The sequence below is a fragment of the Carcharodon carcharias genome, chromosome 19, assembly GCF_017639515.1.
Source record: "Carcharodon carcharias isolate sCarCar2 chromosome 19, sCarCar2.pri, whole genome shotgun sequence".
Classification (NCBI taxonomy): domain Eukaryota; kingdom Metazoa; phylum Chordata; class Chondrichthyes; order Lamniformes; family Lamnidae; genus Carcharodon; species Carcharodon carcharias.
The window spans coordinates 103,422,399-103,437,675 of record NC_054485.1 but is presented as its reverse complement, the minus strand read 5'-3'; the positions used below and the strand labels follow the sequence as shown (position 1 = coordinate 103,437,675).

At 47.5% G+C, this 15,277-nt stretch overlaps 1 protein-coding gene across 2 annotated transcripts in view; it reads left to right on the top strand.

Moving 5' to 3' along the window:
* skiv2l (SKI2 homolog, superkiller viralicidic activity 2-like) overlaps positions 1-15,277 on the top strand; it is a 169,434-nt gene that overhangs the window by 144,567 nt on the left and 9,590 nt on the right. For both annotated transcript variants that reach the window (XM_041213086.1, XM_041213085.1), the window contains 8 exons: positions 618-729; positions 1,274-1,392; positions 2,108-2,245; positions 3,049-3,186; positions 3,276-3,380; positions 4,063-4,207; positions 13,753-13,879; positions 15,034-15,244. In XM_041213086.1, the coding sequence (XP_041069020.1) occupies positions 618-729; positions 1,274-1,392; positions 2,108-2,245; positions 3,049-3,186; positions 3,276-3,380; positions 4,063-4,207; positions 13,753-13,879; positions 15,034-15,244 (1,095 nt within the window). The remainder of the gene's footprint in view (positions 1-617; positions 730-1,273; positions 1,393-2,107; positions 2,246-3,048; positions 3,187-3,275; positions 3,381-4,062; positions 4,208-13,752; positions 13,880-15,033; positions 15,245-15,277) is intronic.

The window sequence follows — 15,277 nt, the reverse complement described above, 5'->3', positions numbered from 1 at the left end:
CAGCCCACTTGATTGGCACCACATCCACAAACATTCACTCCCTCCATCACCGATGCACAGTAGCAGCAGTGTGTACCATCTACAAGATGCACTGCAGGAATTCACCAAGGGTCCTTAGAAAGCACCTTCCACACCAATGACTACTATCATCTAGAAAGACAAGGGCAGCAGATGGAGGGGAACTTCCAGGTGGCGCTGTTCCAATCTAAGTCACTCAGCATCCTGACTTGGAAATATATCACCGTTCCTTAACTGTTGCTGGGTCAAAATCCTGGAACTCCCTTCCTAACAGCACTTTGGGTGTACCTACACCACATGGTCTGCAGCTCACCATCACCTTCTCAAGGGCAATTAGTGATGGGCAATAAATGCCGGCCCAGCCAGCAAAGCCCACATCCCGTGAATGAATTAAAAAAAAAAAGACACTGTGGCTTCTTTCAATGTTAAACTATGACGTATCCTCTATAATGGGGCTTGAACCCAGCACCTCTGGCTCACACAGTAGCGTAACTGGTTGAGTCAAGCTGCCATGAGGTTGTATGAGTACATGGACACAGCTTTCAGTGCTGCCTCAGTGTTAACAGGATGTGTGTCTGTTATTTTCCCTTATGGTGCAGATTCTCTTTGCAACGGAGACCTTTGCGATGGGAGTGAACATGCCAGCCAGAACTGTAGTGTTCGACACGATCCGCAAACATGACGGGACAAACTTCCGAGACCTGACTCCAGGTGATGTGCATGGGAAACCCTTCCCTTCCGCTGACTCTCCCCCCTCGCCTTCCCACCCCCTCCCCCCTCGCCTTTTGTCCATAACCCTGTAAGTACCTCACGGAATCATCGAACAGTTACAGCACGGAAGGAAACCAATGTGCCCGCCCTATCCTTGCCAACCCTGCATGATAGACTCAGTTAGACCCACTCTCCCACCTTTCCCCGTAGCCCTGATTATTTTTCTTTCTTTCTGTAGTCCAATTGCCTTTTGAAAGCCACCATTGAATCTGCCTCCACCATCCTCTTAGACTGTGCTTTCTAGATCTTTACCTGGTCTGGCTTATACCAACAGCAGTTTGGTTGACTTTTAACTGCCCTCTGAAGTGGCCTAAAAGACATCTCAGTTATGTTTAAGAAGCTGGCTCAGCTTCACTTTCTCGAGGGCAGTTAGGGATGGGCAATAAATGCTGGCCTTGCCCACAATGTTCACATCCCAAACCCTATGCTGACAATTTAACTCCTTTTTAACCCTCTACCTGTGACACATTTGCACTCAATGCAGGTGAATACATTCAGATGGCAGGCAGAGCAGGAAGGAGAGGTCTGGACACGACTGGAATGGTTATTATCCTGTGTAAGGCTGGGGTCCACGAGATGTCTGACCTCCACAAGATGATGCTGGTAAGAATTGCAAACTGTTAGCTCTTGGGGCTGGAATGTCAGGGGAGGGGTGTGTGGAGGTGACGATTGGACTCAAACTTCCTGATCTTGGAGACCAGCTTGTTGTGAAGGAATAGTCATTACCCTCGTGCGTTGTGTGAGAAATTAAGCAATTTGTCAGTCATTCAGCGCCTCGCCGCCATTGTGGGATCTTGCTGTGCAGGTTGGCCACCCTGTTACCCTGTGTAACGGCAGTGACTGCACTTTGGAAGCAATTCTTATTGGAGGTCCTATGGCACATGATCTCACTCAATGAACGATTGAGACTGAGGAGGTTTGGTACTGGCAGGTTACACTATCAGATCCAAAACATGCATCCAGTGAGCTGGTCTTTGCTTTCTTTCATGCCATTTCTCTAGACAGCCTTTTCCCCCTTCCTCTCTCGCTCGCGCTCTCTGTCTTGCTCGCGCTCTCTGTCTTGCTCGCGCTCTCTGTCTTGCTCGCGCTCTCTGTCTTGCTCGCGCTCTCTCTCTCGCTCGCGCTCTCTCGCTCGCTCTCTCTCTCTCGCTCGCTCTCTCTCTCTAGCTCGCGCTCTCTCTCTCGCTCGCGCTCTCTCTCTCGCTCACACTCGCTCTCTCGCTCTTTCTCTCTTGGTCCCTGGATTGCTTTGTGTTATCCTGGCACTATGGTGCATGGGTTGAATTCATCCCTTTTTGTGTGGATTTTTTTTTTACAGGGTAAACCCACACTGTTGCAGTCTCAGTTCCGCCTGACCTACACCATGATCCTCAACCTGCTGCGGGTAGAGGCACTCCGGGTGGAGGACATGATGAAGCGGAGTTTCTCTGAGTTCCACACCAGGAAGGATGCCAAGGTACAATCACTTGATTATTACACAACGTTTTTAAGGACTCTTAATGACTTAAAAGTATTTACATGATGAACATTTAGAAATTTGTTCATTTATATCATCTCGAGTTCCACTTGAACTCCAATCACATGCTTCGCTGTAAGAAATATAGAAGTATAAGCATAAGTCAGTCCGACCACCCGTTCGTCAAGCAGCTGGGGATATTGCCTCTTCCTCCATGCCCTGCTTGTAGCTACTCCTACCAGGGGATCTGCTGTCATGGCGTGTCACCCTTGTCTGTCTTGCGTCACCCTCACTGTAGCTCGTCTGCAACCCCTCTATGATGTCCATCATGCAACTACACCTAGGACGACCCCTCTTTCTGCTGCCTTCTACATTGCCCTCCAGAAGAGATCTCTGTAACTTTTCAGCTCTGATCAAGTTGCCGAAATGCTGGCATTTTCTTTTCTGGCTGTCACTTTTCAGAGTTCATTTTTGCTTTTGCAATCTCAAGCACCTTTTCATTGGTCTTATGGCATGTATATGGAATTTTAAGCATACTCCACATTTCAAAGGCCTGCATTTTCTTCCACGGCTCTTTATTTAGTGTCCAGGTTTCTGAGGCATACAGGAAAGTAGATGGAATGTAGCATCTTATGAGTTTTATCCTTGTTACAAGCTTGAGTTTTCTTGTTAAGAGGGGATATTGAGAGAAGGTGGAATTGAGGTACACCATCAGCCTTGAGCTTGCTGAATGGCGGAGCATGTTGAAGGGCCGAATGGCCTCTTGCATTTCCTATTTCTCGTTATGTCCTTATGTTTGGCAGATGTATGAACAGCAGATTCAGGAACTGACAAAGAAGCTGTCAAGCATGGATGAGGTGGAGTGCATTGGACAGCTGAGTGACTTGGAACACTATTATAATGCAGTGCGGGAGCTCCTGTACACAAGAGACTCTCTACAGGTAATTTGTGATGAGACACAGCACGGACTCTCAATGTTGAATAAATGTTTGCTCTGCTGGCTTAATACCTCCTCGCTCTTGTGTTACAGAAGAGGATTATGGAGTCCACGAGTGGATTCAAGGTGCTGTCTGTCGGCCGAGTCCTGGTGGTTAAAACCCAACATCACAAGAATGCACTGGGAGTGATCCTGCAGGTAGAAGCGGATGGGGTGGGGGGACTTGTTGGCAGGTGATTGCTGAGGCTTTAAAGTGCCTATGTTTGGTTAGAGGTTGCATGGTGTGTTGAGGTAAAATCCTGTCCCCATAACAGATCCTTCAGTTGGCAACTGCTCCCTTGCTCACCAAGTAGACAAGTGCAGATATGTACTCTCTAAATGCTCCAGATAGTCACTTATAATTGGGAAAAGACTGGCTGATCATTTCATTTTAAAATGGTGATAGGGAACAAGCTGAGTTTTAACAACTTCATGAGACCTGGACATTCATGGCCCATCCCATTTTAAAAAAATCACTTCAACACGCAGGGCTATGGACCAAGGGCTGGAAGGTGGAAGATAACTTTTTATCAGCCAGCACAGACATGATGGTCCAAATGGCCTCCTTCTGTCCCATAAATTCTTCAATATTTTCTATATTTCACCACAGTGAGAGCTGTTGAGGTTGGGGATGCTGCGTGGGGGGCAATTGAAAATGTCAAAACCGAGATTGATAGAATTTTTGTAAAGCATGAGTTATGGGGCCAAGGCAGGTAAATGGAGTTAAGACATGGATCAGCCACGATCTGACTGAATGGCGGGTAAGGCCCGAGGGGCTGAGTGGCCTTCCCCTGTCCCTCTGTGAACGCAGCCTCAATGCACGCTCTCTGATGAACTGCAGGTTTCCACGGATTCGACCAACCGAACGTTCACCACTCTGGTCCTCTCTGAGTCCAGGCAAGAGGAGACTGAGAAGGAAGCTGAGAAATTACCTGTGGCACCGACTCCTGACCAGCTCCTGACCAATAAACTCTTCCTGCCCGAAGGTGAGCTTCAGATGTAACTTCGAACGTGTTCCTCATGCATCTTCGTACAGCGTCAGGCTCTGCTACATGTGCACCTGTCCCACTAGCAACCCGTACACCAGCTTTTAACTCATTTGATTGAGGTTTTTTGGTGAGTGTGTTGATGAGATAAATGCAACTGATGTGGTGTACGTGGACTTCCAAAAGACATTTGATAAAGCGCCACATAACAGGCATGTCTGCAAAGTTAAAGCTTATGGATAATAGGGACAGTAGCAGCAAGGATGCAAAGGTTAACTGAGTGACAGGAAACAGAGTAGTGGTGAATCGTTGCTTTGCAGACTAAAGGAAAGTTTACAGTAATGTTCACCAAGAGTCAAAAGCAGGATCCCTGCTTTTCTTGCCTAGAGTTGGGTGTACAGGGCATAATATACCTCATCAAAACTTGGAAGCATTGTAAACTGTGTGGAGGCTTGAGATAAACTTCAAGGGGACATAGACAGGCTGGTGGCATGTGGGGGACACATGGCAGGTAAAATTTAACACAGAGAAGTGTGAAGTGCTGCATTTTGGCAGGAAGAACGAGGAGAAGGAGCACAAAGTAAAGTGTACAATTCTAATGTGAGTGCAGGAGCAGGGAGACTGGGGTTGGGGGGTGGGAAGGGTTATATATGCACAAATAATTGGAGGTAGCAAGGCCATTTGAGAAAGTGGTTAGTAAAGCATATAGTATCCTGAGCTTTACAAATGGGGAGAGAAAGCAAACAAGTAATGATAAGCCTGTATAAAACACTGGTTCAGCCTCAACTGTAGTACTCTGTCCAGTTCTGGATATCACGCTTCAGGAAGGATGTGAAGGCATTAGAGAAAGCACTGAAAAGATTCACGAGAATGGTTGCAGGGATGAGGAACTTCAGTTACATAGATTGGAGAAGTTGGGACTGTTCTCCTTAGAAAAGAGAAAGTTGAGTGGAGATTTGAGAGAAGTGTTCAAAATCATGAGAGGTCTGGAAGTGTAGATAGTCATGTTCCCATTGCTGGAAAGATTGAGAACCAGAGGACACAGATTTAAGGTGATTGGCCAAAGGACCAAAGGCAACATGAGGAAAAATCTTTTTACGCAGCGAATGGTTAGGATCTGGAATGTACTGCCTGAGAGTGTGGCGGAGGCAAATACAATTGTGGCTTTCAAAAGAGAATTGGATCACTTGTCTAAAGAGAAAATATTTGCAGGGCTATGGGGAGAGGGTGAGGTAGTGGGACTAGCTGAGTTGCTCTTGCAGAGAGCAGGCATGGATATGACAGGCTGAATGGCCTCCTGTGCCATAAGCATTCTATGATGCTACATGGAGCCAATGATTAAAACTGAAACTCCTTCCCGCCCATTTACCTTCCACCATCTGCTGCTCTTTATAAAAAGTAAGAATCACAGAAACACAGAATGGCTACACCAAAGAAGGAGGCTATTCAGCCCATCATGTCTGTGCTAGTTCTCTGAAAGAGCAACTTACCTACTGTAATTCCCCACCTTCTCCCTGCATCCTGCACATTCTTTCATTTCAGATAATAATCCAAGGAGAACAGTCCAAACCTCTCCAATCTATCCACCTAATTGAGGTTTCTCATCCCTTGAACCATTCTTGTGATTTTTTTTCTCTGAAATCTCTTCAAACCCTTCACACACTTGCTAAATTGTGGCACCCAGAAGTGGGGGCAGTACTCCAGTTGAGGCCGGACCAGTGTTTGCCACAAGTTTAACATAACTTACTTGTGTACTCTATGACCCAATTGATAAAGTCCAGGATTCTATATGCTTTATCAACAACTTTCTCAACCTGCCCTGCCTCCTTCAATGATTTGTGAATTTCACACCCAGGTCCCTCTGCTTCTGTATCCCCTTTAGAATTGAACTATTTAATTTACATTGTCTATCTGCTTTCTTTCTACCAAAATGAATCATTTCACACCGCTTAACATTAAATTTAGTCTGCTATTTGTCAGCCCTTTCCAACTTGTCTATGTCCTTTTGAAGTTCTACACTATCGCCCTCAGGGTTCATGATACGTGCAAGTTTCATATCATCTGCAAATTTTGAAATTGTGCTGTATATGCCATGGCCTAGGTCAGTAATATATATCAGGAAGAGCAGGGATCCTAACACCGACCCCTGGGGAGTTCCAGTCCGAAAAAAATCCATTAATCACAATTCAGCCAATTTCATATCCATGTTGCTACTGTCCCTTTTGTTATGAGCTATAACTTTGCTTACAAGTCTGTTAACCAGCACTTTACCAAATACATTTTGGAAGTTGATGTACACCATATAAACAGTGTTACCCTCATCAACCCTCTCTGCTGCTTCATCAAAAAACTCAAGCAAGTTAGTTAAACACAATTTACCCTGAACAAATCCATGCTGGCTTTCCTTAATTAGCCTGCATTTGCCCAAGTGTCCGTGAATTATCATTTCTAGAAACCTTCCCACCACCAAGGTAAACTGACTGGCCTGTAGTTGCTGGGCTCATCTTTACAGCTTTTTCTGAACAGGGGTGTAAAGTTTGCAATTCCCCAGACCTCTGAAACCATCCCAAGTCTAAGGAAGACTAGAAAATCATGGCCAGTGGCCCTGTAATTTCCACACTCACTTTCCTCAGTATCTTTGGATGCATCCCATCCATCCCTGGTGCTTTATCAACTTTAAGTATAAGCAATCTATCCAATACAACCCCCCCTCCCCCGCCAAACCTCCGGCCTTATTAATTTTAAATCCTTCAAGTCTCTGACCTACCTCCTTTTTCACCACAACTTGCGCTGCATCTTCTTCCTTGGTAAAGACAGATATAAAGTATTCATTTAATACCACAGCCTTGCACCCTGTTTCCATATGTAGATCCCCATTTTGGTCCCTAAGCGGCCCCACTCCTTCTTTTACCACACTTTTACTATTCATGTGCCTGTAGAAGACCATGGGATTCCCTTTCATGTTAGCTGCCAGTCTCCTTTCATACTCCCTCTTTGCTTCTCTTATTTTCATTTTCACTTCCTGCCTGAATCTTCTATATTCAGACTGGTTCTTGGTAGTACTATCCACCTGACATCAGTCATAAGAACACTTTTTCTGCTTTGTCTTAATCTCTATCTCTTTTGTCACCCAAGGAGCTCTAGATTTGTTTGCCCTACCTTTCCACTTCGTGGGAATACTGTATACCTTGACTGTGCCTAAACTTTCTCTTCTTTAAAGGCAGCCCATTGTTCAGTTACAGTTTTGTCTGCCAATCTTTGATTCCAATTCATCTCGGTCAGATCCATTCTTACCTCATTGAAGTTGGCTTCCCCCCAGTTAATTATTCTTACTCTAGATTGTTCTTTGTCCTTTCTCATAGCCAACCTAAACCTGATGATACAATGTCCCCTAAATGTTCTTCTACTGACACTTGATCCACTTGGATCACTTCATTTCCAAGAGGCAGGTCTAGCAGTGCCTCCCTCTTTGGACTGGGAACAAATTCTCATGAACACACTCTAGGAACTCTTGCCCCTCTCTGCCCTTTGCACTACCATTATTCCAGTCTATATTTGGATTATTGAAGATTCCATTATAACTACTCTATGATTTTTGTACCTCTCTGTAATTTTCTTGAAAATTTGTCCCACTCTATCCTTTCCACTAGTTGGTGGTTTATAGACCACATTGGAGCAATGTAATTGAACTTTTTTTGTTCCTTAGCTCTAGCCAAATAGATTCTGTCCTTAACCCCTTTGCGGCATCCTCTCTCTCCAGCACTACGATGTTCTCCTTAATCAATACTGCTACCCCTCCCCCTTTTATTCATTTCCTATCTTTCCTGATTACCTTGTATCCAGGAATATTTAATATCCAGTCCTGCCCTTCTTTGAGCTAGGTTTCTGCTATAAACAAAACATCATATTTCCACATGGTTATCTGTGCCTGAAACTTGCCACTCTTATCTGCCACACTCTGCACATTTGCATACATGCACAGTAACGCTAATTTAGATTTGAGTACCTTCCCCCTTACTCTGATTCTGCCTAATACCTTACTGTTTCCTACTCAGATGCTGTCTGTCTCTCCAAGTATTCTGTGCATCTTGATATTCCTCTCTAATGTTACCTCCTGGTTCCCACACGCTTGCCAAGTTAGTTTAAACCCGACTTCTCTAACCTTTCTGCGTGAAGGGCCACGTTTCAAATTTTTAACGCTTCACACAACATTAAACATCATTTTTTAAAAAACTGACATATGAAAAGAAACAACTTGCTGAGCGAAAAAAATGTCACATCAATTAATTGACAATTTAAAAAAAAAACAAAATAATAAAAATCAACCATTAGAGTGTGGAAGGGTGAGAGTGTGTGTGTGTCCAGCTGAATCCCAATCCCTATCTGCTCACTCACTCACTCTCATGTGCATGTTGGTGTGTGGGGGTGAGGCTGAATGAAAACCCTGAGACTGGGAATGAGCCAGACCCATGTACTCCCCTCCCTCTCTCTCTCAGCCTCTCACTCTCTCTCTCACTCACTCACACAATCTCCCCACTTTCTTTCTCTCACACACACACTCCTCTCTCTTTCTCTCTGTCACACAGACACACACTCTCCCTCTCTCTCACACACACACTCTCTCTCCCCCCCATTACACGCACTCCCCATCCCTCTCTTCCCCACACTCTCACATGCATACTCTTCCCGCCCACCTCTCTCGCTCACACACACCTTCACCCCTCTCTCCCTCACACACACACCCCAGACACACACTTAAAAGTAAGATTATAAGAATGTTCAGTCCTGTATTTGGATGCGTAATAACAGTAAACATTAGGTCAGTCAGGTATCTAGATGTTTCCTCTTGTGGGTGAGTCCAGAGCTGGAGGGCACTGTTTTAAAATTAGGGGTCACCCTTTTAGGACAGAGATGAGAAATTCTTTCTCTGAGGGTTAGTCGCACAACTGTCTGTCTCAGAAGGTGGTGGAGGCGGGGTCATTGAATATTCTTAAGGCAGAGGTAATAGTTTCTTGTTAGGCAAGGGAATCAAAGGTTGTTCGGGGTAGATGGGAATGTGGAAATCGAAACACAAGATCTTAAATTGAATGGCAGAGCAGGCTCGAGGGGCCAAATGGCCTAATCCTGTTCCTATTTCTTTTGTTCTTATGATTGGAAATTTACAGTAAAAATGTCAGTAACCCATATGGATGGGTGTTCAAAACTCAGATTTTGCCAAGACATATGGTTCATACTGTAACAGACGATCTTAGTTGAAAATCCAACTACTGCATGATTAAAGGGACATTGTGTGTAAACCACCCAACTCTCACTCACTTGCTCACTCACCCACCCAAACTCCCTCACCATCCGCCCCCGCTTGCTCACTAAATGGGGAGGGGTGGGTGGGGGCAGATGCGAAGAAAGCGGAAGAGACTTGGAACAAGGCCTGAGGCCTAGCGGCGCCTGAATGCGGGTGCCCGTCGAGGGAAACACCAAAAACCTGGGGGGCATGGGCTGGACCGAGGCCAAACCACTGGGAGTTGGGCCAGATCAGACGGGAGCCATGGGAGAGCCTGGCAAGTGCTCCAGATTGCTCTTTCTAACTTCACATACTTGCAGTCGATGGCGGAAAGCAGACTCTGATTGGAGGAGCAGTCACTGGAATCTTCCGCTGGAATCTTCAAAGTCACTGACCCGTCTTAATGGTATTTTCAGCAATCCCTCCGTGGGCCACATCGAGGGCGGCCTGCTGGCCAGCGGTTGGACAAGTCTGGTTTAAACCCTCCCCAGTAGCAAATCACCCGCAAGGAAATAGGTCCTTACAAGTACAAGTCTAATTGAAAGGCAAACATCCCCAAACCAAGTATGTGACCCGAAGTGGGGAAAAGCATACGAATTGTGCAGAGATCTGAGCGGGTTGTCAGGTTGATGGAGATTATAGAGGTAAGAAAGGGACTGTAAACACCGAATCATTATGTAAGACGTCAGTAAGTTCGGTCTTATCAACAATCAGCAACAGATCAACAGTACAGACAGGGTGCGAGGGCTTTTTATATTCATTCATGGGATTTGGGCTTCGCTGGCTGGCCCAGCATTTATTGCCCATCCCTAGTTGTCCTTGAGAAGGTGGTGATGAGCTGCCTACCTACTTGAACCGCTGCTGTCCGTGTGGTGTAGGTATAGTCATAGTGCTGTTAGGAAGGGACTTCCAGGATTTTGACTCAGCGACGGTGAAGGAACGGCGATATATTTCCAAGTCAGAATGGCGAGTGACTTGGAGGGGAACTTCCAGGTGGTGGTCTATCTGCTGCCCTTGTACTTCTAGATAGTAGTGGTCGTGAGTTTAGAAGGTGCTGTCTGAGGAGCCTTGGTGAATTCCTCAGTGCAACTTGTAGATGGTACAAGCTGCTGCCACCATGCATTGGTGGTGGAGGGAGTGACTTTGTGGATGTGGTGCCACTCAAGCGGGTTGCTTTGTCCTGGACAGTGTCAAGCTTCTTGAGTGTTGCGGGAGCTGCACTCGTCCAGCCAAGTGGTGATTATTCCATCACACTCCTGATGTGTGCCTTGTAGATGGTGTACAGGCTTTGGGGAGTCAGGAGTTGAGTTACTCATTGCAGGATTCCTAACTTCTGACCTGCTTTCGTAGCCACAGTATTTATATGGCTAGTCTAGTTCAGTTTCTGGTCAGTGGTAATCCCCCCAGGTTGTTGATAGTGGGGGATTCAGTGATGGTAATGCCATTGAATGTCAATGGGCAATGGTTAGATTCTGTCTTTTTGGAGATTGTCATTCCTGGCACTTGTGTTGGGTGGATGTTACTTGCCACTTGGCAGTCCAAGCTTGAATATTGTCCAGGTCTTGCTGCATTTAGACATGGACTGCTTCAATATCTGAGGAGTCGCGTTTGGTGTTGAACATTGTGCAAAATCAGCAAACATCTCCGCTTCTGACCATATGATGGAAGGAAGGTCATTGATGAAGCAGCTGAAGATGGTTGGGCCGAGGACACTACCCTGAGGAACTCCTGCAGTGATGTCCTGGAGCTGAGACGACTGACCTCCAACAACCACAACCATCTTCCTTTGCTCTGGGTATGACTGCAACCAGCGGAGAGTTTTCCCCCAGATTCCCATTGACTCCAGTCTTGCTGGGGCTCCTTGATGCCACACTGGGTCAAATGCTGCCTTGATGTCAAGGGCAGTCACTCTCACCTCATCTCAGGAGTTCAGCTCTTTTGCCCATGTTTGAACCAAGTCTGTAATGCGATCAGGAGCTGAGTGCCCCTGGCGGAACCCAGCTGGGCATCACTGAGCAGGTTATTGCCAAGCAAGTGCCGCTTGATAACACTGTTGATGACCCCTTCCATCACTTTACTGATGATTGAGAATAGACTGATGGGGCGGTAATTGGCTGCAGGATTTGTCGTGCTCCAGGTGATGTTCAACGTGGAAGAGCACTGATTCATCAGCTGAGGGAGGGCGGTACGTGGTAATCAGCAGGAGGTTTCCTTGCCCATGTTTGACCTGATACCATGAGACATCATGGGGTCCAGAGTCGCTGTTGAGGTCTCTGAGGGCAACTCCTTCCTGACTGTATACCACCGTACTGCCACCTCTACTGGGTCTGTCCAGTCTGTGGTACAGGACATACCCAGGGATGGTGATAGTGGTGTCTAAGACATTTTATGTAAGATATGATTCCCTGAGGATAACTGTCAAGCTGTTGCTTGACTAGTCTGTGAGACAGCTCTCCCAATTTTGGCACGAGCTCATAGATGTTAGCAAGGAGGACTTTGCAGGGTCAACAGGGCTGAGTTTGTCATTATCGTTTCCAGTATATTGGGGCTTAGGTAGAATCCCGAATGGAGACTCCATAACCATACTGCTTAAACTGTGAACTCACTGTCTCCCTATATTCTGGTTTACAGAGGGTGTTCTAGGCTTTTGATTGCTCTTTTTAAATTATCTCCCAGACCTACACTGCCTGGGTGGGGAGGGGGGAGATGCTGTCTGAGCGTTGTTTCTGGAGAGCGAAGCTATCTGGGGATGGGCGGCAGGAGGGGTGGGGGGAGGTGGTCTCTGCTCCCACCCACTGTCAGGTGCCTAAGAACTGTCGACCTGCCCTGATTTGCACTCTCCCTCTTTCTACTGTGCTGCCGCCTCAGCAAACTCACAGGCTGCTCTCTAGCAAGCCGCAGTTTACTCTTCATACTCTGAGATAGGGAAGGGGATTTTCCCAACCTGCAGCCTCAGGAATACCGAGTCAGAGTTTTCTGACTTTGTTCCTCTCTGCCTGTTGCTTTGTATGTGTGCACGTTCCTCTGTGTCACTCTTTCTTGCTGTCTGTCTCTGTCTGTCAGCTTCTCGTTCCCTCTGTGTCTGTCTCTCTCTTAATGACTCTCTTTGCCTTTCTCTTACTGTCTGTCTCTGTCTTTGTCAGCCCCTTGATCTCTCTCTGTGTCTCTTTGTCTCCCTCCTTCTCTTTCTTTCTCTCTCTATGCCTTTCTCTGTATCCCTTTTTCTTTGCCTCTCTCTCAGACATCCCATGCCTGTACCTTTTATGCATTCTCTCTCTTTCTCTCTACCTATCTTCTGTGCTTGTGTGCACTTGTGTGCGTGACAGTGTCACAGCTTTTACACAGTGAGTCATTAGGATTTGGAATGCATGGCCTGATCGGGTGGTGGATACTGATTCACTACTCGCCTCCGGAAGGAAATTGGATAGAAACTTGAAGGAGAAAATGTTGCCAGGAGAGTGGACTCAATGGGCTAAATGGCCTCCTGCTATGCTGCACTATTCTATGACTTGAGGAGTTGAGGGGGGTGCATGTGCTACTTCAGGGGGAGTGGGGGGCGTCAGGGTCTGTGTTGGAGGATGGGCAGTGTTTTTTGTTGTTTATTCTTTTCCTGGATGTGTGCATCACTGGCTGGCTACCCTGGATGGTAGTGGTCGTGGATTCGGAAGGCCTATGTTTGGGGGAGGGATAGGGGATGGGGAACAAAGTCTGTTTCAGGGTGGGGGTATTGTGTTGCAGGGTAGGTTAGGATCTGTGTCAAGGGGGGTGGGATTAGGGTCTGTGTCGGGCAGGTACTAGGGTCTGTGTCAAGGGGGGATTAGGGTCAGTGTCGAGGGGGGTTAGAGTCTGTGTCGAGGGGGGGGGAATTAGGGTCTGTGTCGAGGGGGGGAATTAGGGTCGGTGTTGAGGGGGGGGATTAGGGTCTTTGGGGTGGGGATTAGGGTTTGTGTTGGGGGGGCTGATACTAGGGTCTCTGTTGAGGGGGGGCTTAGGACCTTTGTCGGGGAGGGATTAGGGTCTGTGTCCAGAGGGGGAAGCAGGGTCTGTGTTGGGTGAGTTAGGGTCTGTATCAGTGGCAGGCCTGTGTTGATGTGTTGTGGGGTTGGGACTTTCAGAGGGGCAGCATGTCAGATTTGCTGCCAATCAGAGATGATATGCTGAGCCTGAACATTGTGTGTGATGTCCCTGAGTATGGGGGAGACTGACTGACTGCTTCCTGCCTCTGAGCTCCTCTAACCTCTGACCCTCCCCCACCCCCTCCCAGGACCCTGTGGCCACACAGTGGAGAAACTGACCACCAAAGACATCGGCAGCGTGACCATCAAAACTCTGCGAATCAATGCGGATAAAATCATCGACGACTTCAAGAAGAGACAGATTCCTCGCTTCAGGTTAGTCACCATCTCCATCAGATGGGATAACAGAGTGAGTAGGACTCCCAGGGTGGAGGAACTGACTACTCAGGCAGCCCACCAAACTCAAACTCCTCACCTCTGTCCCCCTCCCCACCCTCTCCTGAGAATGCGTTGAGTTTGCGTTGGGATTTCCCCACCAGACTTGGGAAGTGATGACCCTAGGAGGAGGCCTGTCTCCCTGCCTGGGTGTCTAACAAATGTCTCTCTCTGCCTTCTCCCTGCCTGGGTGTCTAACAGAATGTCTCTCTCTGCTTCTCCCTGCCTGGGTGTCTAACAGAACGTCTCTCTCTGCTTCTCCCTGCCTGAGTACCTAACAGAATGTCTCTCTCAGCCTTCTCCCTGCCTGGGTACCTAACAGAATGTCTCTCTCTGCCCTTTCCCTGCCTGGGTGCCTAACAGAATGTCTCTCTCTGCTTCTCCCTGCCTGAGTACCTAACAGAATGTCTCTCTCTGCCCTTTCCCTGCTTGAGTACCTAACAGAATGTCTCTCTCTGCCCTTTCCCTGCCTGAGTACCTAACAGAATGTCTGTCTCTGCCCTTTCCCTGCCTGAGTACCTAACAGAATGTCTCTCTCTGCCCTTTCCCTGCCTGAGTACCTAACAGAACATTTCTCTCTCTGCCTGGGTATCTAACAGAATTTCTCTCTCTGCTCTCTCCCTGCCTGGGTGTCTAACAGAACATTTCTCTCCCTGCCTGGGTGTCTAACAGAATGTCTCTCTCTGCCCTTTCCCAGCCTGGGTACCTACCAGAATGTCTCCCTCTGCCCTTTCCTTGCCTGGGTACCTACCAGAATGTCTCCCTCTGCCCTTTCCTTGCCTGGGTATATAACAGAACGTCTCTCTCTGCTCTCCCCCTGCCTGGGTACCTAACAGAATGTCTCTCTCTGCCTTCTCCCTGCCTGGGTATCTAACAGAACGTCTCTCTCTCTGCCTTCTCCCTGCCTGGGTACCTAACACAACGTTTCTCTCTGCTCTCCCCCTGCCTGGGTATCTAACAGAATGTCTCTCTCTGCTCTCCCCCTGCCTGGTTATCTAACAGAATGTCTCCCTCTGCTCTCCCCCTGCCTGGTTATCTAACAGAACGTTTCTCTCTGCCAGGGTGTCTAACAGAATGTCTCTCTCTGCCCCTAGGAATGACCCACCAGGCCCATCAGTCACCACGGCCACTCAGGAGCTTTTGCGATTGGCTGAATCCCACCCAGACGGGATTGCTGGCCTGGACCCCATCAATGACCTACAGCTGAAGGATCTGGACCTGGTGGACAGCTATACCAGGGCAAGACGCCTTGAGGACTCTCTCAGCAAGTTTACCTGTGTTTACAGTCCCAAATTCTCCACCGAGGTACTGCCTTCCTTTCCCCTCTCCTCGTCCCCA